The following is a 27,379-nucleotide window of genomic DNA, read 5'->3' as shown; positions in this document are numbered from 1 at the left end:
CTGGTCTTGTGGTTTTCCTGGATGCTGTTTCCATCTGTCTGACCTCATGTTCACCATTGAGACCATGCAGACTCTCCCTCTGTAATGTAAAGCTCTGTGTAGATCTGATTCAGGAGGGCTGGGTTTCCTGCTTTAGCAATCTCCTCAAACACACACTGGAACTTCTTCTTCAGGTTAGGTTTTAGTTTATGGTGACACAAAAGAAATGCAGCACCAGTTCTTGAATGAACAGGAGAAAAATTATTTTTCATCCAAAATTGATGAAATAAGGTTTGAGCACTGAGAAGCATATTGGTGCATTTTCAAGCTGTTACAAAATGAAATACACTAGTTAAAACTGCATGATCAGAGGTCTAAGATCCTTTGATGAGGTTTTATATTGTTAATGTTTTACTTCTGTTCATTCCAAAGTTCAGACTTGCTCTTTGATCATATTTTTAGTGAACTGCCATGAGAAGTGAATTTCACCACTGTGGGATCAATAAAGTTCTTATCTTATCTTATGGGGGTGTCTGTCTTATCTTATTTCTTAAAGGACACTTCACTTCAATTTGAAGATTAATTCAGAGTTGAGAGTCAACGTGAAAGTACAGACATTTGGAAACAGCCAGCTGTAAGTTAAGCATTCTTTCTTAAGGGTTTTCTGATTGAAGCTGCTGATTAATTTAACTTTCAGCTGTTGACATCAGGCAGATTATTTTTAGTCCTCAAAAGGTAATTTAACCAAATGTTTTCTGCCACTTTGTTGTCTGCAAATGTCAGTTTTAAACTGATGTCAGAACAGAGCAATGTGTTACCAGTAATTTGTTAAATGTTGATGCAGTGTTGTCTTAGCCTACATTTACTAAGTTAAGTTTGTAAGTAAGATAAAGTCAAATAAGATAGAAAGCAATGATGTCTCTTCAAATATATAGTGGGATTTAACTTTTTATTTATTATATTACATAACCAAGCTAAAACCCCTGGATTAAGAGTGGGCTTTTTTTAGCAGGAGTTTGATTACAGCAACTTTAAAAGTCTGTGAGACATAGCCTGATTTCAAGGACAAATTAATAATGTCTAGTAAGGAGGTGCCAAGTAAAGGGAACACTTCCTTAAGTAACTTGGTAGGAATAGGATCTAAGAGACAGGTGGTGGATTTAGAGAAGGAAATGATAGAAGCCAATTGCTGAGGGCTGAAAGGAAGAAATTAGTCCAGGTATGTATCTGACTTGGTGGTTATCTCTAATGCGGCTGCATTGACGGACAAATTTGTGATAGGTGATGCTAGGAGGTCTTGAATGTTATCTCTAATGGTCACAATTTTTTCATTAAAGAAGTTCATAAAACCACTGCTACTGAGATGTGGAGGAATGGATGGCTCAATAGAGTTATGACTCTGGGTCAGCCTGGCTACAGTGCTGAGTAAGAACTTGGGGTGGTTCTTATTTTCTTCTATGAGTAATGAGTAATAATTGGCTCTGGCTGTACGGAGTGCTGCCCTGTAAGGCTTTTTGGCTATCTTGCCAGGCCTGATAGAATTCATCTTTTTTTGTTGAACGCCATTGCCTTCTGTTAGTCAGCCTGGCTACAGTATTAAAGAGGAATCTAGGATTGTTCTTGTTCTTTTCTATTAATGAGGAGTAATATGTCTTTCTGGTGCTATGAAGTTCTTTTTGGTAAATTAATAAACTATTTTTCCAGGCTGTATGGTCTTCTACACATTGCTTGGAATGTGATTTTATTTCCAGCTGTTTAGTTTTCTGTTTCAAAATGTGCAGATTTGAGTTGTACCAGGGTGCTACTTTCTTTTGGTTAATGACCTTTTTCAGAGGGGCTACAGAATTAAGGGTCCTAAGAAGTGATGTTGCAGTGCTATCTACAAGAAGGTCTACCTGTGTGGAAGTGGAACTGGCTTAGTTGCCCTCCATTGTATTAATGTAGGGTGTAATGACAAGCTCTGTTGGAATAAGTTCTTTAAATTCAGATACAGCTGTGTCAGAAAGGCATCTGCTGTAGTGATTTTTTTTTTTCCAAGCAAGGTACAGTTTGCTAAAGTAAATTCAAATGTTATTAAAGAGTGGTCCGCCAAGACAGGATTTTGGGGGAAAACTGTAAGGTGGTCAGCCTCAAAGCCATAGGTTAGTACTAAGTCTAGGATATGATTAAAAGAGTGAGTGGGTTTATTCACTCTCTGGGAGAAGCCAATTGAGTCTACCGATGAATTGAATGCAGAAGCTAGACCACTAATTCCCAATCACTGTTCCCACACCTATCTACACAGCAGCAGTTGTCGGTTGTGCGCGTGTGTGACTTCACCCGATCGGCAGCCGGCGTGCGGTCACGGGGGGAGGAGCCAACTGATCCAAACATTTCATTTTTGCTCAACAGTACACTGTGCAATCTTTCTAATGTTAAAGATGTGCTGCAGCTCAAAACGGGTTGGGAAACACTGAGCTAGACAGTGATTTTCAATATCCACATGTCCCACTATGATTTACTTTGTCTGAGCTTATTGCTAAGTGTGATAGAAGGTCAGGGACTTCATCTAAGAACTCAAAATAAGACACAGGAGGATGGAACACCACAGCAAATAAGAGTGGTTGATCTGCTCTCTGGTCTGTGTGTGAGAAACTAAGAGTAAGGGTTTCAAATGAGTTGTATTTAGCAGTAGGTTAAGGGTTAATATGCAGATGTGACTGATAAATTGCTGCCACTCCTAGAGGAGTAGCTAGTCATCAGGCATACGGAGCAGGAGAGAGGTGAGGAAGTGGAGAAAGAGACAGACGCTATAGCAGTACAGAGGCGAGAGAGAGTTTTCTAACAAGCTTGTGGACTAAGCTCAGGTTGATGTAAAGTAGCATTTAATGCTATAAAAATTATAAAAGCACAAAATATGTGGACAGTGTCTAACACACAGCAAAAGAGAGCTACATGCACAAACAGGAAGTGATTCAATACACTCACCATGAGTCAGGTAGGAGTCCAGTCGGGGAGAAGTACAGTGGACTTGAACTGTGTGACACACTGACTGACAGACCAGATAGTACATCATGAAGGTGAACTAGCAATTTGAAATGCTTTTCTTCCTTAAAACAATTTATTTCTAAAATATCTGGACAAAGTAAATATTCTTAAAGGCCCATTATTTGTACTCAACCCCTGGTCTATGAAATATCCATGGTCACCCAAAATATTTTTACTTTTAAATGACAAACACATGATTGATTTTGAGTGTCTTCAGACATTTGTGTCCTGTAGTGAGAATTAATGTGCCCTGTGATGTGAAGCTTGTTGTATGTCTACCAAGATGGCGCCAAGGACGGACGCCCTGGTGTTTTGGTGCGCTCTGTCTTGTCTGTTTTTGTGTAATTATTGTGTGTCCGCATGCTCTTACACCAGAGAAGAGCTCATGAACATCAGATACTCCACACCCGTTGACTTATCTCCAGTTTTTTTAGCATCCGAGCGGATCGTCACAAAGAACTTTCCGGCAAAACTAAAGGTGGAGGTGTCTGTTTTTACATCAACAGCGGCTGGTGTACCGATGTGACTGTGATCTCCCAGCACTGTTCTCCTGCTCTGGAAAACTTGTTCATACACTGTAAGCCGTTTTACTCTCTGCGTGAGTTTGCTTCATTCATTCTGGCCGCTGTTTACATCCCGCCGAGTGCGGACGTGCACGAAGCTCAGCGCGTACTCGCGGATCAGGTACTGTGTGTGGAGCAAACATACCCAGACTCCTTAATTATTGTCCTTGGTGACTTTAATAAAGGAAATCTGAGCCAAGAGTTACCCAAATACAACCAGCTGATCAAATGCCCGACCAGAAAGGAGAACACACTGGATCACTGTTACACCACAATAAGCGGAGCATATCGTGCAGTGCCCCGTGCCGCTCTTGGTCTATCTGACCACGTCATGATCCACCTGATCCCCTCATACAGACAGAGGCTGAAGCTCGCCAAACCTGTGGTGAGCACATCTAAAAGGTGGACCACCCAGGCTGTGGAGGAGCTTCGTTTCTGTTTGGAGTCAACGGACTGGGACGTGTTTAGGGCTGCTACAGATAGTCTTGACGAGTATACTGATACTGTAACCTCATATATCCAGTATTGTGCCAACACGCACCAGGGTGAGTTATAACAATGACAAACCCTGGTTCACAGCTAAACTCAGACAGCTGAGGCTAGTGAAAGAGTCTGCTTTCAGGAGTGGGGATAGAGACAGCTACAAAGAGGCCAAGTACAGGTTTAGCAAGGAGGTGAGAAGCGCTAAATCACTGTACTCTGAGAAAATTCAACAGCAATTCTCAGCTAACGACTCGGCCTCTGTGTGGAAAGGGCTTCGGCAAATCACCACTACAAGCCCAAAGCCCCCCACTCTACTGACGACCTGCGACTAGCCAACAGTCTGAACGAGTTCTACTGTCGCTTTGATGGACTATCTGCCGGCCCTGACACCCCCACTCACCCCATCAACACGGCCATTCACACCCTCCACACCCCTGAAGTCATTCCACCAGTATCCACCTCGGACCCCCCCCCTCCTCCACCACAGCCCTCTTTATCCAGGAAGAGGACGTTAACAAGCTGTTCAGGAAACTGAACCCTCACAAGGCTCCTGGACCAGACGGTGTGTCCCCCTCCACCCTGAAACACTGTGCAGATGAGCTGACTCCAGTTTTCACAGATATTTTCAACACCTCTCTGGAGTCATGCCATGTGTCAGTCTGCTTCAAAGCCTCCACCATAGTCCCAGTCCCCAAGAAGTCAAGGATCACTGGACTTAATGACTACAGACCTGTGGCACTGACATCTGTAGTCATGAAGTCATTTGAGCGCCTCGTTCTGTCCCACCTCAAGTACATCACAACCCAACCTGACACTACACTTCATCCTGCGGCATCTGGACTCCCCGGGAACCTACGTTAGGATCTTGTTTGTGGACTTCAGCTCTGCCTTCAACACGATCCGCCCAGCTCTCCTCCAGGACAAGCTGTCCCTGCTGAACGTGCCTGACCCCATCTGCCGGTGGATCACTGACTTCCTGACAGACAGGAAACCGCATGTGAGGCTGGGGAAGAATGTCTCGGACACCCGGACCATCAGCACCGGTACCCCCCAGGGCTGTGTACTTTCCCCTTTGCTCTTCTCCATCTACACCAACTGCTGCACCTCCGGCCACCAGTCTGTCAAGCTGATTAAGTTTGCAGACGACACCATCCTCATCGGTCTCATCTCGGACGGGGATGAGTCCGCCTACAGGAGGGAGGTGGACCGTCTGGTGTCCTGGTGCGGTAGCAACCACCTGGAGCTGAACGCCCAGAAGACAGTGGAGATGATCATTGACTTTCGGAAAGTGCCAGCTCCATCGCTCCCCGTCACCCTGACAGACACCCCCATCTCCACGGTGGACTCCTTCCGCTTCCTGGGTACCACTATCACCCGGGACCTCAAGTGGGAGCTAACCATCAGCTCCCTCATCAAAAGGGCCCAGCAGAGGATGTTATTCCTGTGGCAGCTGAGGAAACTCAAGGTGCCTGCCAAGATGATGGTTCAGTTCTACACGGCCATCATTGAGTCCATCCTCACCTCCTCCATCACGGTGTGGTATGCTGGGGCCACTGCCAGGGACAAGCACAGACTGCAGCGTGCTGTGCGCTCTGCTGAAAAGGTGATCGGCTGCAGCCTTCCATCTCTCCAAGACCTGTACACCTCCAGGACTCTGAGGCGTGCAGGTCGGATCACAGCTGACCCTTCTCACCCTGGACATGGACTCTTTGCAAAACTCCCTTCAGGCAGGAGGTTACGGTCCATTCGGACCAAAACCTCACGCCACAAGAACAGTTTCTTCCCCTGTGCTGTTAGACTGTTGAACACAACAGACTAACATGCTGCCCTGCACCTTAGCAATTGATTTTGCTCATTCACTGTCCACCTGCTGTTCATTTGCACTGTCTACCTCACCCACTTGCACTATACTCCACCCTGCACCTTACTTTTGAACTACCTCCAGAAAAATATTTATTTCACTTATTTTATTTTGTGTTACCTTACTCTATTTTATTTTTATTTTTTATTTTGTTTTACTCTTCAATTATATGTTACTGTTATGTTCTATGTATGCACCAATCACCAAGACAAATTCCTAGTAATGTGAAACCTCTTCACTTACATGGCAATAAAGTCTTTTCTGATTCTGATTCTGATTTGTGTGAAGGTGTGGGCTCTGCTATGAATCAGTTTGAGCAGACAGAGGAAGGACTCCCTCTCTCTAAAACCACTCTCTGTGGGGAACTTGACATCAAGACCAGAACTCAGAGGTGAGATGAAGCTCTCTTCCTGTCCAGGACTCTTCTCCATGTCACAGCTCAGCTCTCACATCACTCCACCATCATTACTCACACTCAAAGCTGTGTGTTGTGTTGAAGCCCTGAGCTGCAGCAGAGACCAGACTGTCCTGTGTCCAGTGCTGTGTTGATCCAGAGCGACTGGCCTAAGGGTCGACCTGTTGACTTCAAACAGGGACAAAAGTCTCCTGATCCAGAGTAAGCACTGAAACCTGGGGAAAACAGCAACAGCAATAACAACAAACTTATTTCCCTGACAAAAGTTGTTGAGAAGGTTTTGCATCAAAACATTTGACATTTAGATGTATTTAAGTATCCAGGTAGAGTTTACTCTCCATGGCCATTAATTACTGTTTTTAACAGGATCCATCAGCAGAGACCAGATAACTCTGGAGGCAGCTGTGTGTCGATGCAGAGTGACTGGTCTAAGGGCCGACCTGTTGACTTCAAATGTGTACAAAAGTTTGATGATGGCAGGTAAGCTTTTAAAACTAACAGAAAAGTATTGGTCAAAGAGGTGAGGTTTTTATTTAAACATTTAACATTAAGAATTCATCAGTTCCAGAAAGAATTTTCTTAACATATGCCTTAATCAATGTTTTAACCACAACAAAGACTAGAGGGGCTGATAGCTTCATATTCAACAAAAAAATAAAATTTGTATTTATTTATTTATTATGTTGTGTTCCTGTAGGAGAATCAAACAGCAGGGACCAGGCTGTCCTGTGTCCAGCGGTGTGTCGATCCAGAGTGACTGGTCTAAGGGTCGACCTGTTGACTTCAAACATGGACAGAAGTCTTCTGACCCAGAGTAAGCACTGAAACCTGGGAAAAAACAGCAACAGCAATAACAACAAAACAACAAACCTATTTCCTTGACAAAAGTTGTTGAGAAAGTTTTGCATTAAAACATTCGACATTTAGATGTATTGAAGTATCCAGGTAGAGTTTACTCTCCATGGCCATTAATTACCTTTTTTAACAGGATCCATCAGCAGAGACCAGATAACTCTGGAGGCAGCTGTGTGTCGATGCAGAGTGACTGGTCTAAGGATCGACCTGTTGACTTCAAATGTGTACAAAAGTTTGATGATGGCAGGTAAGCTTTTAAAACTAACAGAAAAGTATTGGTCAAAGAGGTGAGGTTTTTATTTAAACATTTAACATTAAGAATTCATCAGTTCCAGAAAGAATTTTCTTAACATATGCCTTAATCAATGTTTTAACCACAACAAAGACTAGAGGGGCTGATAGCTTCATATTCAACAAAAAAATAAAATTTGTATTTATTTATTATGTTGTGTTCCTGTAGGAGAATCAAACAGCAGGGACCAGGCTGTCCTGTGTCCAGCGGTGTGTCGATCCAGAGTGACTGGTCTAAGGGTCGACCTGTTGACTTCAAACATGGACAGAAGTCTTCTGACCCAGAGTAAGCACTGAAACCTGGGAAAAAACGGCAACAGCAATAACAACAAAACAACAAACCTATTTCCTTGACAAAAGTTGTTGAGAAGGTTTTGCATGAAAACGTTTGACATTTAGATGTATTTAAGTATTCTGATAGTTTACTCTCCATGGCCATTAATTACCTTTTTTAACAGGATCCATCAGCAGAGACCAGATAACTCTGGAGGCAGCTGTGTGTCGATGCAGAGTGACTGGTCTAAGGGCCGACCTGTTGACTTCAAATGTGTACAAAGGTTTGATGATGGCAGGTGAGCTTTTAAAACTAACAGAAAAGTATTGGTCAAAGAGGTGAGGTTTTTATTTAAACATTTAACATTAAGAATTCATCAGTTCCAGAAAGAATTTTCTTAACGTATGCCTTAATCAATGTTTTAACCACAACAAAGACTAGAGGGGCTGATAGCTTCATATTCAACAAAAAATTAAAATTTGTATTTATTTATTATGTTGTATTCCTGTAGGAGAATCAAACAGCAGGGACCAGGCTGTCCTGTGTCCAGCGGTGTGTCGATCCAGAGTGACTGGTCTAAGGGTCGACCTGTTGACTTCAAACATGGACAGAAGTCTTCTGACCCAGAGTAAACACTGAAACCTGGGAAAAAACAGCAACAGCAATAACAACAAAACAACAAACCTATTTCCTTGACAAAAGTTGTTGAGAAAGTTTTGCATTAAAACATTCGACATTTAGATGTATTGAAGTATCCAGGTAGAGTTTACTCTCCATGGCCATTAATTACCTTTTTTAACAGGATCCATCAGCAGAGACCAGATAACTCTGGAGGCAGCTGTGTGTCGATGCAGAGTGACTGGTCTAAGGGCCGACCTGTTGACTTCGAACATGGGCAGAAGTATGATGATCAAGGGTAAGAATGAAACGGATCTATTTATCATTACCCACCAAAAAGGTATTGTGTTTTAGTCTAGTTTTATACTTGATTCAGTTTATTCTGCGAAAACCCAATGTTGCAATCAGTGTAGCATTTATCATGTCCCTCTTGTGTTTCTAACATGAATAATCATGACAAAAGACTGTGTTATATGTTAAAATCATCAGATTTATTTTTTTCCCACAGACAGGTTTCTAGCAATCTTTCTGCCCGGCAACATCAAGCACACCTGGACATATTCATAGTATGTAAATGTTTAAATACAACCACTATCTCCAAATTTAATAGCCACAAACCATCAGTCAGCATCGAGATTCCCAGGCTATGGGTACAAATGTTCTGTCTTGCTCTGAGTCTTTCAGCAGCCCTCTTGAGGCATGGACACAGTATGCAAATGAGCTTTGAGTTCATCCAAATCGGATATACTCATAAATCATCCACCTGCCATGGCCATCCACCTGAACAGATTATTTCCTCCAATTTAAAGACCTGCGCCCACACAGACATTTCACGCCATGTCAACCCTGTAGACTTTATTCATTGTAAATTTATGTGGGGCAGCACAAGGCCTGTTTTAGTGCATGCAATAATGTCACTGTGCAGGGACAAAGGAATATTTTTTAGATCGCTCTGATGGAGCTCAGGATTTATCAGCAGGACAGCTGCTTTACTCCAAACAGTTTTGCTGTATGCCCCTAGAACATTAACATCAGATCCTGCCAAATCCTGCCTGTGTCCACAGAGACAAATACAGATAAAACTGACATGCTGCTGTGTCATTAAGCATCTAGGTGATCTGGATCAGGCTTGCTTCCTGTCCCTCAAAATGTCCTCTAAACCGAACCTGGAGAAAGAGTATTCAATTTTTATGCTCCACAGACCTACAACAACCTGACAGAAACTTTAGGTCTGCTCCAGCTCTCAGATCTTTTACATCATGGCTTCAGACTCACACTTCTGTGTTTGCCAGTGCTGTATATAAAGTTAAATTCAGGATTACTCAGATTTACTCAAATATTGGATTACACTGTAGCTGCCCTGTATTTTTAGGTTCCTGTTTTGTTCTATTTAGCCTTATTTTTATCTTCCATTTTATTTTACTCCTTTAAATCCTCTGTATAAATGTCTTTTTAAATTGTCTCATGTTATTTTTCATCAAGCCTTTTATGGCGTATGTAAATTACTTTGAATTGCCCTGTTCAATGATTCTCAACAAATAAACTTGCTTTGGCTTGCTTGTTTTCAAATGATTGATTGTTATTTCTGCTTATTAAATTTGAATATTACTCTCTTCTAGCTGCTTGAGGAGAACATTGTCAGTTTCGTGAAAAACGAGCTGAAGAAGTTCCAGAGAGTTCTGAGTCCCAACTACCCAGAATGCTCTGAGAGTCAAAGTGATGACACAGAGGTAGAGGATGGCGAGGAGGAAGAGAGGATAACCAGCAGAGAAGCATTTCTGAAGATCACATTGCACTTCCTGAGGAGAATGAAAAAGACAGAGCTGGCTGATGCTCTGCAGAGCAGTAAGGGGATTTCAACAGATTTAACATGACTTCCAGACTCCACTGCAAACATACTATACGCATGTGCATTCAATCTGTTAGGCACAATGCCATTCACCTTAAAGACAAAATGAATACAAGATATGTTTGTCACACACAAAATCATACACGGTACAATGTGCAGTGAAATTCTTTATGTCCCTGCTATCAAAAAATAGGTAAGTAAAATTTAAATATTGTGAACTAGAAAGCTTATACAAAAAATAATAAATTAATAAAAAGTGAAAATGTGCAGTATTTACATCTAGTGCAGGTGGGAGTGGGATTGTCCAGATTAACGCTCACTGTTGAGCAGACGGATGGCCTGGGGGAAGAAGCTTTTCCTCATCCTCTCAGTGTTGGTTCTCAGGCAGCCGAACCGATGGCAACAGGGAGAAGAGTGAGTGTCCGGGGTGATGGGGCTGCCTGAGGATCTTCTCGGCTCTCGACCTGTATCGTTTGGTGTAAATGTCCTGCAGGTCGGGTAAAGTTGTTCTGATTGTCCGCTCAGCTGAGCGGACTACCCTCCTAAGGGCCGAGAGGTCCTGCTTTGTGCAGCTGCCCATCCATGTGGTGATGCTCCCACTCAAGATGCTCTCAGTGGTGCAGGTGTAAAAGTTCCTGAGCACCTTGAGGGGGAGCCTGAAGTCTCTGAGGCACCTAATTGTTTGTAGTGCTGTTTATTCGTTTTGATTGTTTTGGTGTGAGTTGCTGAGTTTTGGAGCTATGGGCTGTATATACATTTGCCTTCTCTCCAGTATATTGCAGCTAGATGGCAGTTCACTTGTGGTGGTCAAAATGCCAAAAAACACACTGGGAAAACTCATTCTAATAATCATGACCACAGGCCTTGTCGAGAGCAATTTACAGTAGAAACTATTTTCCTTCTACTGAGCTACATTGTATCGCCAGAAGTCAACATGAAGAGAGACTAACAAAACTGAGATAGCTACCATTACAGCTCAACCAAGCAGGTGCCTGTTTCAGAAAGCAGGTCTAATGAAAACTCTAAGTTAAGTTTGAAATGAGGGAGACTCTGGGTTAACTGTCTCAGTAAGGAAGGGAACTCAAGCCCATTTACCCATTTCATTTCATAGTTTCTGTCTGTCTCCTCTGTTTTACAGAGCTGAACTGCTGCTTCATTTCCTCATTCATTCATTCAGTCACGCACATTGGAAACTAAGTAATTACAAATTAGTAATTTAAAATGTGATGTCCTTTTATTGAGGATCCTAGAGATGAGGAGGCTGCTTTAGTTCACAGGGAGTTGCATTTATGTTGGGAAAGGATTTTGAGGCCCAGATTGGATTGTTTGTTTCGTCTCAATGACTTCTTAGTCTGTGAGTGATTAAATGCTAAACTACAGCATTGACTCAAGCAGCAATTCTTTCTCACGCAAACTCTCATGTGCTGCTGTTGCCATGTGACTTCTGCCGCCAAAGATGTCCTCATAGTCGGCACGTGCCTGCAGGAGGACTTGTAGTCCTACAGATGACAAACAGGGAGCCTCTGTTTCTCACTGGCCATTGCCATGGTGAATCAGGGCTCCATCAATGATGGCTTTTTACAGTCGTGGTGCATAACTTGGAGTCAGCCTACTCAGAGTTGATTGAACTAACTCAGATCAACTGCTCTGGAACCAGAAACTCAGAGTTTTCCACTTCAAAGTAACTCAACTCAGAGTTCCGCGAACTCTGAGTTGATTTACTTGACTTCAACCCTGAAACGTGCCCCAGGATGCCATTAATGTTTACATCCTGGGCTATCTTGAGCATGAGTCTCATGGACGCGAGATGCATGTTTCCTTCTGTGCAGTGATTCTCTGTAGTCTGGTGGGTCACAGGTTTGCATCTTATTAAAAATAATTTATATGGCATGACGGTGTCAATGCTTTGTTATCTGTAAGGCATTGTCATTGTGTGTGATCCTCCGTCATTATTAACATGAAAATAATTCACTTTTTCCAAGCTGCATGTATGTTTATTTGAGCTTTTTAAAAATATATCAGGCTTACAACCATCAACACGTTATTTTTCTCTTGTTCATTCAGGAATTGGTACTGCATTTCTCTTACGTCATCATAAACTAAAATCTAACCTGAAGAAGAAGTTCCAGTGTGTGTTTGAGGGGATTGCTAAAGCAGGAAACCCGACCCTCCTGAATCAGATCTACACAGAGCTCTACATTACAGAGGGAGAGTCTGCAGAGGTCAATGAAGAACATGAGGTCAGACAGATTGAAACTGCATCCAGGAAAATCAGAAGACCAGAAACAACAATCAGACAAGAAGACATCTTTAAAGCCTCACCTGGAAGAGACGGGTCAATCAGAACAGTGATGACAAAGGGAGTGGCTGGCATTGGGAAAACAATCTTAACACAGAAGTTCACTCTGGACTGGGCTGAACACAAATCCAACCAGGACATCCACTTCATATTTCCATTCACTTTCAGAGAGCTGAATGTGCTGAAGGAGAAGAAGTTCAGCTTGGTGGAACTTGTTCATGACTTCTTCACTGAAACCAAAGAAGCAGGAATCTGCAGATTTGAGAAGTTCCAGGTTGCGTTCATCTTTGACGGTCTGGATGAGTGTCGACTTCCTCTGGACTTCCACAAGAATGAGATCCTGACTGATGCTACAGAGTCCACCTCAGTGGATGTGCTGCTGACAAACCTCATCAGGGGGAATCTGCTTCCCTCTGCTCGCCTCTGGATAACCACACGACCTGCAGCAGCCAATCAGATCCCTTCTGTGTGTGTTGACATGGTGACAGAGGTCAGAGGGTTCACGGATGAACAGAGAGAGGAGTACTTCAGGAAGAGATCCAGGGATGATGAGAAGCAGGCCAGCAGAATCATCTCCCACATCAAGACATCACGAAGCCTCCACATCATGTGCCACATCCCAGTCTTCTGCTGGATCACTGCTACAGTTCTGGAGGATGTGTTGAAGACCAGAGAGGGAGGAGAGCTGCCCAAGACCCTGACTGAGATGTACATCCACTTCCTGGTGGTTCAGTCCAAAATGAACATTAAGTACGATGGAAGAGATGGGACACATCCACACTGGAATCCAGACAGCAGGAAGATGATTGAGTCTCTGGGAAAACTGGCTTTTGAGCAGCTGCACAAAGGCAACCTGATCTTCTATGAATCAGACCTAAAAGAGTGTGGCATCGATATCAGAGCAGCCTCAGTGTACTCAGGAGTGTTCACCCAGATCTTTAAAGAGGAGAGAGGACTGTACCAGGACAAGGTGTTCTGCTTCATCCATCTGAGCGTTCAGGAGTTTCTGGCTGCTTTTCATGTCCATCAGGCATTCATCATCTCTGGTGTCAACCTGCTGGCAGAAAAACAAACAACATCCTTGTGGTCTGAACTGTTTGGAGACAAATCAACACGCTTCTACAAGAGTGCTGTGGACGAGGCCTTACAGAGTCCAAATGGACACCTGGACTTGTTTCTCCACTTCCTCCTGGGTCTTTCACTACAGATCAATCACAATCTCCTACAGGGGCTGCTGAAAACAACAGAAGGTAGCTCAGAAACTAATCGCAAAACAGTCAAGTACATCAAGAAGAAGTTTAGTGAGAATCTGTCCCCGGAGAGAAGCATCAATCTGTTCCACTGTCTGAATGAACTGAATGATCGTTCTCTGGTGGAGGAGATCCAACAGTCCCTGAGATCAGGAAGTCTCTCCACAGATAAACTGTCTCCTGCTCAGTGGTCAGCTCTGAACTTCATCTTACTGTCATCAGGAAAAGATCTGGATGTGTTTGATCTGAAGAAATACTCTGCTTCAGAAGAGGCTTTTCTGAGGCTGCTGCCAGTGGTCAAAGCCTCCAATAAAGCTCTGTAGGTTGCTGAATCACTGAATATGTATGCATGTATACAATGTGACAATTTTTTGAGGAAAAACGGTAAGAAATGTTGGACTCTTGTTCATCAACAATTTCTCTTTCTAGGCTGAGCAGTAGCAATATATCTGAGAGAAGCTGTGAAGCTTTGTCCTCAGTTCTGAGCTCTCAGTCTTCTTCTTTGAGAGAGCTGGACCTGAGTAACAACAACCTGCAGGATTCAGGAGTCAAACTGCTGTCAGCTGGACTGAAGAGTCCACACTGTGCACTGGAAACTCTCAGGTCAGGATTAATCTAGCTGTAAAGTGAGTTCTTGGTATTCTATAGTCAATTTCCACAAACAATGTTAAATATCACTGATATCTTGATATCTTTTTTTTTTTTTTTTTGATCACAATTTTTCAAACACACAAAATCACTGTTTAAGTGTGCACAACTTTATTTATGTTAATTAGGCAATAGTAAATATTAAAATTATTTATTTTAAATATTTCCATCCCTTTAAATGCTTGGTGTGTGTAAACTGTCATGGGGAAGCTGTGAAGCTCTGTCCTCAGTTCTCATTGCCTGTAACCTAAGACAGCTGGCCCTGAATAACAATGACTTGCAAGATTCAATTTTTTGAGGAAAAACAGTAAGAAATGTTGGACTCTTGTTCATCGACAATTTCTCTTTAGGCTGAGCGGTAGCAATATATCTGAGAGAAGCTGTGAAGCTTTGTCCTCAGTTCTGAGCTCTCAGTCTTCTTCTTTGAGAGAGCTGGACCTGAGTAACAACAACCTGCAGGATTCAGGAGTCAAACTGCTGTCAGCTGGACTGAAGAGTCCACACTGTGCACTGGAAACTCTCAGGTCAGGATTAATCTAGCTGTAAAGTGAGTTCTTGGTATTCTATAGTCAATTTCCACAAACAAGGTTAAATATCACTGATGTCTTTATCTTTTTCTAAAAATCACAATTTTTCAAACATACAAAATCACAGTTTAACTGCGCACAACTTTAGCTATTTATGGTAATTAGGCAGCAGTAAATGTTAAAATTATTTATTTTACATATTTCAATCCCTTGAAAGGCTTGGTGTGTGTAAACTGTCATGGGGAAGCTGTGAAGCTCTGTCCTCAGTTCTCATTGCCTGTAACCTAAGACAGCTGGCCCTGAATAACAATGACTTGCAAGATTCAATTTTTTGAGGAAAAACAGTAAGAAATGTTGGACTCTTGTTCATCGACAATTTCTCTTTAGGCTGAGCGGTAGCAATATATCTGAGAGAAGCTGTGAAGCTTTGTCCTCAGTTCTGAGCTCTCAGTCTTCTTCTTTGAGAGAGCTGGACCTGAGTAACAACAACCTGCAGGATTCAGGAGTCAAACTGCTGTCAGCTGGACTGAAGAGTCCACACTGTGCACTGGAAACTCTCAGGTCAGGATTAATCTAGCTGTAAAGTGAGTTCTTGGTATTCTATAGTCAATTTCCACAAACAAGGTTAAATATCACTGATGTCTTTATCTTTTTTTAAAAATCACAATTTTTCAAACATACAAAATCACAGTTTAACTGCGCACAACTTTAGCTATTTATGGTAATTAGGCAGCAGTAAATGTTAAAATTATTTATTTTACATATTTCAATCCCTTGAAAGGCTTGGTGTGTGTAAACTGTCATGGGGAAGCTGTGAAGCTCTGTCCTCAGTTCTCATTGCCTGTAACCTAAGACAGCTGGCCCTGAATAAGAATGACTTGCAGGATTCAATTTTTAGAGGAAAAACAGTAAGAAATGTTGGACTCTTGTTCATCAACAATTTCTCTTTAGGCTGAGCGGTAGCAATATATCTGAGAGAAGCTGTGAAGCTTTGTCCTCAGTTCTGAGCTCTCAGTCTTCTTTGAGAGAGCTGGACCTGAGTAACAACAACCTGCAGGATTCAGGAGTCAAACTGCTGTCAGCTGGGCTGAAGAGTCCACACTGTGCACTGGAAACTCTCAGGTCAGGATTAATCTAGCTGTAAAGTGAGTTCTTGGTATTCTATAGTCGATTTCCACAAACAATGTTAAATATCACTGATATCTTTATCTTTTTTTAAAAATCAAAATTTTTCAAACATACAAAATCACTATTTAACTGCGCTCAACTTTAACTATTTATGCTAATTAGGCAGTAGTAAATGTTAAAATTATTTATTTTAAATATTTCCGTCCCTTTAAAGGCTTGGTGTGTGTAAACTGTCATGGGGAAGCTGTGAAGCTCTGTCCTCAGTTCTCATTGCCTGTAACCTAAGACAGCTGGCCCTGAATAACAATGACTTGCAGGATTCAGGAGTAAAATCGCTTTCTAAAGGACTGCAGAGTCAAAAATGTAAACTGGAAACTCTCAGGTAAGAAATGTACAGTTTGTTAAAGAGGTAAGCATTTATATGTGGTTCAATTGTGTCAACGTCAGTGAAAATTCCTGCCTACACACGGATCAAAAAAAAAAGTTGTTTTACTCTCTTTTTCTTAATTCCAGTCTGTCAGGTTGTCTGATCACAGAGGAAGGCTGCACTGCTCTGGCCTCAGCTCTTAGATCCAACCCCTCCCATCTGAGAGAGTTGGACCTGAGCTACAATTATCCAGGAGACTCAGGAGTGGCAATGCTGTCTGCTGGGCTGGAGGATCCACAATTGAGACTGGACATTCTCAGGTATGACTTGCCAGAAAAGAGATCACAAATATTAATTTTATGTTCATTCATTCATTTTATGTTTCATTCATATATCCCCAGCCTTATGCTCCCCAGTGCCATTTCCATTTGACTTCTCTTTTAAGATTCTCCTCTTGAGACACAATTTATTATGTTAAGCAACCAGAGTATTTGGGGAAAGACTCTTTCAAATAGTGTTTAAAACAATGTGCTGATTGACCAGAGGAAAAAGTTCTCTTTATTTCTTTGGACTCTACCTTAAAACTGACACAACACCTAATGCAAATTTCTTTGCTAGTTTCTGAACAACACGGTTGTTTTTACGTCTAACTTCCATGCTGTGTAAGTAGCAAATGTACATGCAGCAATGCTCTTCCTCCTCCTCAGTTAAATCAGAATCAGAAGTCCTTTATTTATCCCTGAGTGGAAATTCTTTATTGTACAGACATTGCACTTACAGTTTTCCCAACCAAGAAAAGAAAGAGAAAGATCTAAAATAGGATAAAAATCTAAAGTATGAATCTAAAATATAAGAATTTCTATGTGTCTTTATATATATATATATATATATGTGTGTGTATATATATATATATATATATATGTGTGTGTATATATATATATATATATATATATATGTGTGTGTATATATACATATATATATATATATGTATGTATATATATATATATATATGTATGTATATATGTGTGTATATATATATATACTTCGTATGTATAAAAAGTATGTGTGTTCATCATGGTGCAGAGTTTAATAGTTAGTAGTTAATAGTTAAGTTTGATGGCGATGGGCAGGAATGATTTCCTGTGTCCCTCTGTATATCAGTGCATTTGCTTGTATGCAGTCAAGTGGAGTTGTTCATGGGATAGAAAACTGGGAATTGGCTGAGGCTGTGGTTCACTGGCTAAGGACTACATACCTGTTCTTCAGTAAGTGCTGCTGTGGGATTAAAAAAGTCACAGCTGGCTATTAATTGGAATAGATATATGGATAGATAGGTAGATACTTTATTGATCCTGAGGGAAATTCAAGCACCAGTAGCCCATTACAGCAGTGTAGGTTAGTCAAAAGTAAGCAAGCAAACAAACAACCAAGGACTAACTGTTAGTGGGGAAAAAATAGAAAAATAGACTAAACATGCTAAATGAACTAAGTAAACTAACACATGCTACATAAAGTACAATAGAGTGCAGAGAAAGCAGGTCGACCAGACTGTGTGTGTAAAAACCAGAGACTAAAAAGCCCCACTGTGAACACATGTAAACAGATTGCTACTCAGAAAATGAGTTATAAAGTGCAGGATAACTGTGCAAAAACAATATAAGGTGCAAAGTGGAATAAATATCCAATAAATAAATGTAATGTTTTTTACGCCTGGTGTGACTCAGGCACAGACTGTTGCTGGGATCGTGACCCCTGAGTACCCAGACATGTGTGTAGAGTCTAGTCAAGTCAAGTCAAGTCAACTTTATTTGTATAGCCCATTTTTACAAGCAGTTTGTCTCAAAGGGCTTAACATAACATCAGCAACATCCTCTGCCCTTCGACCCTCACATCGACTAAGGAAAAACTCCCAGAAAAACCTTTAACAGGAAAAAATGGAAGAAACCTCAGGGTGAGCAACAGAGGAGGGATCCCTCACCCAGGACGGGCAGACGTGCAATGGATGTTGTACAGGCAGGAAAGCAATTTGCAACATGAGAAATGACATTACTAAAAAGATAAGCAAAACAAAATCTCAACGGTTTAGTTTCACTTTTTGCTACCACCTCAATATGATTTTAACATTTCACAAGTTATAGGAAATTTATAGTATTGAAAATTATAATGAACTGCTATAACATTCATGTATTCTTTCTTTTTTTTTTATGTGATGTTGAGAATCACTATCCTATCAGTTCGATTTCGGCCCGTAGGGAGAACCACCCCGCCCATAGTCGGTACATAGAGGAATGACAGGCAGATGTCAACAATACACATTGGGTTGGTCATAGAGCCGGCTACATTTCAACTTGAAGATCTGGATGGAGAGATACCTGCGGAAAGATACAGAGAGAGAGAGAGAGAAAGGGAGGGAGAGACACAAGACTACGAGGAGCACTGGACACACAGTTAGTGACATACAATAATGAACTGCATGTTAATCTGACGAGGGGAGAGGATAGAAGAGGAAAAGGAGGAGGGGTAACTGCTTGGTGGATCATGTTTGTGTCCCCCGGCAGCATAGGCCTATAGCAGCTTAGCTATGATAGAGATTTAAAGATTAACAGTTAGTCAGACCTATTCTACCTGTGGCTATATATCATGAGGTGGGTGAAACTATGCCTACCAGCCCTACACACTTTATTTGGTGCTAACTATATGCTTTACTAAACAGAAAGGTTTTAAATTTAGTCTTAAAAGTGGAGGTGGTGTCTGCCTGTCGAACCCAGATTGGCAACTGGTTCCACAGCAGGGGTGCCTGATAGCTAAAGGCTCGTCCTCCCGTTCTACTTTTATAAATTCTGGGAACTGTAAGTAAACCTGCACTCTGTGATCTGAGTGTTCTATTGGGAATATATGGGACTATTAGATCCTGCAGGTATGATGGGGCGAGTCCATTTAGGGCCTTATATGTAAGTAGGAGAATTTTAAAGTCTATTCTGAATTTTACCGGAAGCCAGTGAAGAGAAGCTAAGATGGGGGAGATATGATCCCTTTTACTGATTCCTGTTAAAACTCTAGCTGCTGCATTTTGGATCAGCTGCAGGTTATTAATAGAATAATTTGGACATCCTGACAATAGTGAGTTGCAGTAGTCCAGCCTAGAAGTAACAAAAGCATGAACAAGTTTTTCAGCATCACTCTGAGAGAGGACACTCCTAATCTTAGCGATATTACGGAGGTGAAAGAAGGCGGTCTTAGAGGTCTGTTTAATGTGATGAATAAATGACATCTTGATCAAAGATAACGCCGAGGTTCCTTGCAGTCGTACTGGAGGCCAAAGTAATGCCGTCCAGAGAGAGAATATTATCAGCTATTCTATTTCTAAGGTGTTTGGGGCCTAGAACAATGATCTCAGTTTTGTCTGAGTTTAATAATAAAAAATTGGAGGTCATCCAGTCCTTTATGTCCTTAAGACATGCCTGGAGTCTGGCTAACGGCTCTGTTTCTTCAGGCTTTAAGGATAAGTACAGCTGAGTGTCATCAGCAGTAACGTTTAAATCAGTACGGTCTGTTGTACTGGTACATGGAGCTGAGGGGAGCTGTGATGGGATTGCATCCCTAAATCTGTCTACACTATCTTCAGAGAGGCATCTGCTGTAATAGACCTTTTTGTTGTGTGCTGTAAAGTCTTCTAAAGTTAGTTCAAAAACTACAAGCGAATGGTCTGAAAGGAGGGGGTTTTGAGGGGCAACTGACAGGTTCTTAGTTTCTAGGCCATAGGTGAGAACCAGATCGAGTGTGTGATTGTGGCAGTGTGTTGGTTCATTCACTATCTGAAGGAAACCTATTGAATCTAAGAGTGAACTAAAGGCTGTTTTAAGACTGTCAGAGTCAACATCCATATGAATGTTGAAGTCACCTACTATAATGACTTTATCTGTACTGAGCACTAAACTAGATAAGAAGTCAGAAAACTCAGACAGGAACTCTGAGTAAGCAGCAGCAGGTGGGCGATACACAACAACCAATAAAACTGGCTTTTCTGACTTCCAGTTTTGGTGAGACAGGCTGAGAGTGAGACTCTGAAATGAGCTATAGATGGATTTAGGTTTGGGGTTAATCTGAAGACTGGAGTGGTAGATTGTTGCCACTCCTCCTCCTCGGCCTGTGGCTCGAGGAACATGATAGTTAATATAACCGGATGGAGTTGATTCATTTAAACTAACATATTCTTCATCCCGTAACCAAGTCTCAGTGAGGCAGAATATATCAGACTGATGATCAATAATTAGATCACTGACTAGGAGGGATTTAGAGTGGAGGGATCATATATTTAATAATCCACATCTGACTGTCCTATTTTTTGGCTCTAAATATTTGCTAGTTTGTATTTTTATGAGGTTATTATGATTAACACTTCTTAAATTTTGTGCTGGTTGGACTATGGGAGGACGAGGCACTGACACTATTTCTATGGGATTATTAATCTTAGTATTACTGTGTGAATTTATATTTTTATTTATTCTAATTTTAAGTCTAATTTTAAGTCTAATGGCAAGGGGAGTCCTGTGCAGAGGGTGGGAGGCGTTGTCCAGGATGGACAGGTTCTTATCCAGGGTCTGTTTTTCTGCTACTGACACTACCGAGTCCAGCTCTGTGCCCACCACAGATTCTGCCCTCCGCACCAGTCTGTCCAGTCATGTTGCGTCCCTCTTCTTGATGCTGCCTCCCCAGCACACCACAGCACAGGAGAGGACATCAGCAGTAGTTTTATTGCAGGGTTTATTGCAGGACCCCAACCTCCTCAGGAAATACAGATGGCTCTGTGTTTTCCTGTGGATGGTGTCAGTGTTCACTGACCAGTCCAGCCTGTCATCCAACTGCAGACCCAGGTACTTGTACGTCTTGACCACCTCCACCTCTGTGCCCTCGACGGAGACCGGTGAGGGATGGGGTCTGTTCCTCCTGAAGTCAACTACCAGCTCCTTGGTTTTGGATGTGTTGAGCTGCAGCTTGTTAGCCCTGCACCATTTGGCGAAGTCCCCCACCAGGCTCCTGTACTCCCCTTCCTGTCCATCATCACAGTATCATCTGAGTACTTCTGCATGTGGCAGAGCTCCGACTGGTACTGGAAATCAGATGTATAGAGTGTGAACAGGACTGGGGAGAGCACTGTGCTCTGAGGTGCTCCGGTGCTGCTCAGCAGGGTGTCAGAGGTGCAGTCACCCAGCTTAACAAACTGCGTTCTCTCTGAGAGGTAGGCTGGATGGTGATGAAAGCGCTGGAGAAGTCAAAGAACATGATACTCACAGCACTGCTTCCATTGTCGAGGTGAAAGTGGGCCTTGTGCAGCAGGTACAAGATGGCGTCGTCCACCCCCACCTTTGCCTGATAGGCAAACTGCAAGGGATCCTGGGCGTGGCAGGCCTGGGGTCTCAGATGGCGGAGCATCAGCTGTTCCAGTGTCTTCATCATGTGTGACATTAGGGCCACCGGTCTGAAGTCGTCGGGCTGTCTCGGGTGTGGCCTCTTGGGGACTGGGACAAGACAGGATGTCTTCCACAGGGTTGGAACCTTCCCTTGGTGAATGCCCATGCTGAAGATCTGCTGGAGGGGCTTCCCCAGCTCCATAACACAAGTCTTAAGCATTCTCGGGCACATCTTGTCCGGGCCGGCTGCCTTGCTGGAGTGAAGTTTCTTCAGCTCCCTGCTGACCAGGTGACAGGTGATATTGATGGGGGCTGAGTCTGTGTCCTTGCGTTGGGGGTTGGTTCTTGAATGGATGTAGGGAGAAGAAGACCCATTTGTATAGGGATGGGTGTGGATGGGTGTTGAGTTGGTTGAGGGGTTAGAGGGAGGAATGGACACATTAGCATTAGAGTTAAACCTGTTGAAGAACTGGTTGAACTGGTTCGCTCTCACTGTGTCCCCTTCTGCAGTGCTGCAGGTGTTTTTGCAGCCTGTGATGATCTTCATCCCCTCTCAGACTTCCCTCATGTTGTTTTGTTGCAGTTTCTGTTCCACCTTCCTACTGTAGGACTTCTTGGCCTCCTTCAGGTGCAGCCTGAGCTCCCTTTGTACCTGCTTCAGCTCTTATCTGTTTTCCTCCTTGAACGCTCTATTTTTTCTATTGAGGACGTCCTTGATGTCACTACTAATCCAGAGCTTGTTGTTGGGGAAGCAGCGCACAGTTGTGATGGGGAGAACAGCGTCCCTGCAGAAATTCACTTAGTACTTAAAAAGTGTGTGACCCCCTCGATGTCCTCACCATGTGGCTTCATCAGCACATTCCAGTCTGTGGAATCGAAGCAGTCCCTCAGGGCCTCCTCTGCCTCAGGAGACCACTTGCTGAAGCAGTGGGTGGTTGCGGGCTGGCCTTTGAATCTTCGGTGTGTACTCAGGATGAAGAAACACCAGGTTGTGATCAGCTTTTTCCAGTGGGGGGAGGGGGGTGGTGGCCGTGTATGCGTCTTTAGCATTAGCATACAAGAGATCTATTGTCCGATTCAGTCTGGTGGGACAGTCCACAAACTGGTAGAAATCCTGTAGAGTATTGTCCAATGTAACATGGTTAAAGTCCCGGCTATGAGGATGAAGGCTTTGGGATGGTGTGTTTGCAGCCTGGCAATGACAGACTGAATGACGTCACACGCCGTGTCCATGTGCGCCCGCGGTGGGATGTAAACAACAATGGTGATGGCATGAGAGAACTTCCGTGGAATGTAGTGTGGACATAGACTCCCCGCTAGCAGCTCCAGGTCTCTGCTACAGCTCATTTCCTTCAGTTACATGCCCAGTGTTGCACCATCTGTTCACGTACAGCGCGAGTCCCCCTCCTTTCTTCTTGCGGCTGCGTTTCTCGTCCCTGTCCGCTCTCACCAGGTAGAATGTACGTCTTCTGGGTCTTAATAAGGGTGGCAAGCTTGTCTATCTTGTTAGATCGAGAGTTCACGTTCCCCATAACCACCGACGGGACTGCTGGCTTGCATCTCCACCGCTTAGCCTTTAGCTTATGAGATGATGTTGGCTTAATAGTCATTATGTCCAAAACACACCTATGATTAATTAAGAAACTAAATACAAGCCCTTTGTGCCTTGCTTTGTACCCAGATTGTGTGCTGTTTACTTCAGAAAAGTGGAGATTGACATGCATTGTACCCTGCACTGTAGACAATGCGTTATAGATAATTTAAATAATTTGAACATTCAAAGCTGCTGTTGTAACTAGCTGGGAAAGCAGATCATTAAGAAAGCAGACAATCTCTCATCTGGTTATATTTTTCTGGCTATTGGGTTCAGGGGTACATCAACTATGTGGCCTTGTGGCATTCTTTTTGTTTCCGTGAGTCCTATTTTTGTTTCTGCTCTGTTACCTATAAGTTTCATGTGAGGTTAGTACTGTCTTACAAATAGTCTTGCTTGTGCATCTGCAATCCCACCAATCTCACTTTTTCTGTATGAATTATGTATATTCACTATGTCATCTTTATCGTCATTTCAGCTTGTTGACATGAAGTATAAATATGCTTTCCCAGCACTTAATTAATTGCCTTTGTATATTTTGCAAGGCAGCTAAAACTAATGTTACTGGCTACAGACTCTTCCTGCTCAGGAGGCTGAGGGCCTTTAGGATAAGATAATAACTTTATTGATCCCACAAGAAATTGTTGAATACAGGGTCCACTCCTCAGGAGCTTTTATGACTCTATGGTGGCATCATCCATCTTTTATGCTGCGATCTGTTGGGCAGGCAGCATCTCTGCCTGGGACAAAAAGAGGCTGGACTGACTGGTGAGGAGGGCCGCCTCCTGGGCTGCTCAGTGGACGAGGTGGGTGACAGGAGGACAATAGCCAAGCTGTCATCCATGCAGGAGACCCCCTCCCACCCCATGCAGGGTACTCTGACAGCGTTGGGCAGCTCCTTCAGTGATGGACTGCTACACCTGCTTTGTGTGGAGGAGGTACCACTGCTCCTTCCTGCCCCCTGCTGTCAGACTCCAAAACAAGCACAGCTGATAGACTGGACATTTAAGCTGATGAATGTGTTAACTTGACAATGAAACGTGCAACAATGGGACAAATGGTCACACCAGACCTGCACAATAATCAGAATCAGAATTGACTTTATTGCCATTGTAAGTGAAGAGGTTTCACATTACTAGGAATTTGTCTTGGTGATTGATGCATACATAGAACGTAACGAGTAACATATAATAGTAGAATAAAATAAAATAAAATGGAATAAGGTAAAACAAAAATAAAATAAGTAAAATAAATATGGTTCTGGAGGTAGTCCAAAAGTGAGGTAGTGCAGGGTGGAAGTGTAGTGCAAGTAGGTGAGGTAAACAGTGCAAATGAACAGCAGGTGGATGATGACATGAGCAGAAATCAGTGCCTGTACTGAAGTAACTAAAGTGCAGAGCAGCATGTTAGTCAGTTGCTGTTCAACAGTCCAACAGCAGAGGGGAAGAAGCTGTTCTTGTGGCGTGAGGTTTTGGTCCGAATGGACCTTAACCTCCTGCCTGAAGGGAGTTTTTCAAAGAGTCGTACACAGAGTAATACATGTGTAGTAATAATTGTGCAATAATCCTTACTCATGTAACACTACTACAAGGATCAGTACCTACATACTTAGTCCCTGAAACAGATTGCCACGCCTTGTGTTTAGGTTATGTTCTGTCTTTTGATTTCTGGTCCATATGTCGTGTTTCATGTGTGTCTTGTCATGCGTTTCCATGTATTATGTTCCAGGTTTTTGTCATGTCCTTTTTTTATTTTGAAAGTGTCACTTCCCCTGTGTGTCTTTTTCACGTAGCTTTGCTTTTGGTTTATCATGATTGCTTTCTTCTCCCTTAATGTTTTTCACATGTCTCTTGTTATGTTGTCTATTTAGTCCTCATCTTTCCCGTCACTCTTTGTCAGGTCGTTCTCCTGTCTTCATGTATTCATGCCAGGAATTTCTAGTCTTGCCTCGCCATGTTATTTGCTACAGCTTTTGTAGATTTTTGTTGATTCTTGTGCCACAGTAGGTGTGTGCCAGTTTTCAGTTTTTTTGTGTAAAAAAAAAAATTAAAGAACATTATTTTGGACCTCTGCCTATTTTTGAGATTCTGCATCAGTGTTCAGTCCTCCGCGTCAGCGATACCGCCACTTTGTGACACAGCTCTGTGTCTAATCCACCCACTAATCATAACTTGAGGAACTCTAGTGTAAATAGTCTGTTTTTTTCTTTTCTGTAAGGTGTACAGTTGCAGGTACTTGTTTCTTGTGTATTATCCTTTCAGGCTTTGCACCCCCTACATCCTGCTTGCTGCTGTAATATTGCAATTTCCCAGTTATGGGACTAATAAAGGATTATCTTAACCATTTGAATGTCACTGCTGGAAAAGGCCATATTATATTGAGACACTATCTATCTGTAACTGTGTTTTTCTTTCAGAGTGGATCCTGGTGGACAGCAATGGTTAAAACCTGGTCTGAGAAAGTGTAAGTCTGGATTCAGTTTAATTCATATCATTAGAAATCCCACAATGAACTTTTGTGCTCCCTTGTGTAATTTATGTCTTCAGATGAGTCTTTGCAATGATCTTACAAATTTTCTAGCTTAATTTGATTCTCCTGATATTTTGTGATGCAGTCTTGAGACCTTTATGTAACTTACTGATGTGTGAATAAATAAAAAAGATTATTTTCTAATCTGGTACCACTGTTTTGTTCTTTCCTTCAGATGCCTGTGAACTTACACTGGATAAAAACACAGCTCACAGAAAGCTCAAACTGTCAGAAAACAACAGGAAGGTGTCAGTGGTTGGAGAGAAAGAAGAGCCTTACCGTGATAATACAGACAGATTTGATCTGTGCTGGCAGCTGTTGTGTAGAAGTAGTTTGACAAGTCGCTGTTACTGGGAGGTTGAGTTGAAAGGAAAGGCTGATATAGCAGTGACTTACAAGGGAATCAGAAGAAAGGGAGATAGTGCTGACTGTAGGTTTGGAAGGAATAATCAGTCCTGGAGTCTGGAGTGCTCTGAATCTGGTTACTCTGTCTGGCACAATAACACAAAAATGCACCTTACTCCATCCTCCTCTTCCTCTGAAAGAGTTGCAGTGTATGTGGATTGTGCTACTGGCACTCTGTCCTTCTACAGAGTCTCCTCTGACACACTGATCCACCTCCACACCTTCAACACCACCTTCACTGAGCCTCTTCATCCTGGCTTTGGGTTTGGTTTTGGGTTTGGGGTAGAGTCCTTGATGTTGTCACTGGACTCATCAGTGTCTTTATGTTCACTGTAAGAATCTCTGTATGTGTGTGTGTGTGTGTGTGTGTGTGTGTGTGTATATATATATCTATATATATACACACACACACATACTAATTTACAAATACATCTAAATTGAGAATATACCTTATGTAAGAAATGTAATAACACTGGAATTATGTTTTCTTTTGTCAACATAGTAAGTACGTATTAATTTTCTTCAGCACTTGCAGCACTTGGTTAAGAAACATCTGACTTAACACAAAATTTCAACAATTACTTTAAGCATGACGTACAATATATTTATTGACTGTGTGATCACTATCTGATGGTTAGGGTTAGGATTAAAGTTAGAGTTGGAGAAGGGAAGTGCACGGTCCATCCCCCTGAAGGACATCCCGTGCCAACATCCAATCATCGTCAATGTTCAAATAATGAAAATTGTCTTTACTATTGTTTGTAAAATGAGCAATAAAATCAGTATATAAATCAAAAACTTGTCATGTATTTACAACTTTTTTCCTTTTTTTCTTAACTAAAAATACTTTCTCCAAAAATATGGGAGGATTAGGTTTGGGAAGCTGAAACTGTCCCCCTCCTGGGAGACAGTGGATGCACGGTCCATCTTTAATTAGGGGATGGCCATCACTCCAGTCATGCTGCATAGGTTTGCCTTTTGTATATAAAGTATAAAGCTCTGTCTT

General features: G+C 42.4%; 1 protein-coding gene across 5 annotated transcripts; it reads left to right on the top strand.

The window, feature by feature from the left end:
• Window positions 1-515: 515 nt before the first annotated feature.
• On the top strand, window positions 516-26,751 carry LOC124050387 (NACHT, LRR and PYD domains-containing protein 12-like). Of its 5 annotated transcripts, XM_046372861.1 has the most exons (21): window positions 516-613; window positions 6,202-6,304; window positions 6,413-6,529; window positions 6,695-6,808; window positions 7,026-7,142; window positions 7,317-7,430; window positions 7,644-7,760; window positions 7,933-8,046; window positions 8,260-8,376; window positions 8,551-8,664; window positions 8,875-8,932; window positions 9,986-10,211; window positions 12,280-14,083; window positions 14,194-14,367; window positions 14,763-14,936; window positions 15,327-15,500; window positions 15,891-16,061; window positions 16,282-16,449; window positions 16,581-16,754; window positions 25,856-25,902; window positions 26,144-26,751. In XM_046372861.1, exons 2-21 carry the CDS (start codon window positions 6,216-6,218, stop codon window positions 26,707-26,709), a joined length of 4,749 nt encoding a protein of 1,582 aa, XP_046228817.1. In that variant the 5' UTR covers window positions 516-613; window positions 6,202-6,215; the 3' UTR covers window positions 26,710-26,751. The 5 variants fall into 5 exon arrangements, with proteins under 5 accessions (XP_046228817.1, XP_046228818.1, XP_046228819.1 ...); XM_046372862.1 differs by lacking the exon at window positions 14,194-14,367; XM_046372863.1 differs by lacking the exons at window positions 14,194-14,367; window positions 14,763-14,936; window positions 15,327-15,500.
• Window positions 26,752-27,379: the final 628 nt, after the last annotated feature.

Source organism: Scatophagus argus, chromosome 19 (assembly GCF_020382885.2).
Source record: "Scatophagus argus isolate fScaArg1 chromosome 19, fScaArg1.pri, whole genome shotgun sequence".
NCBI classification, from domain to species: domain Eukaryota; kingdom Metazoa; phylum Chordata; class Actinopteri; family Scatophagidae; genus Scatophagus; species Scatophagus argus.
The sequence above is the reverse complement of the archived record's forward strand: the minus strand, read 5'-3'. Positions and strand labels throughout refer to the sequence as shown.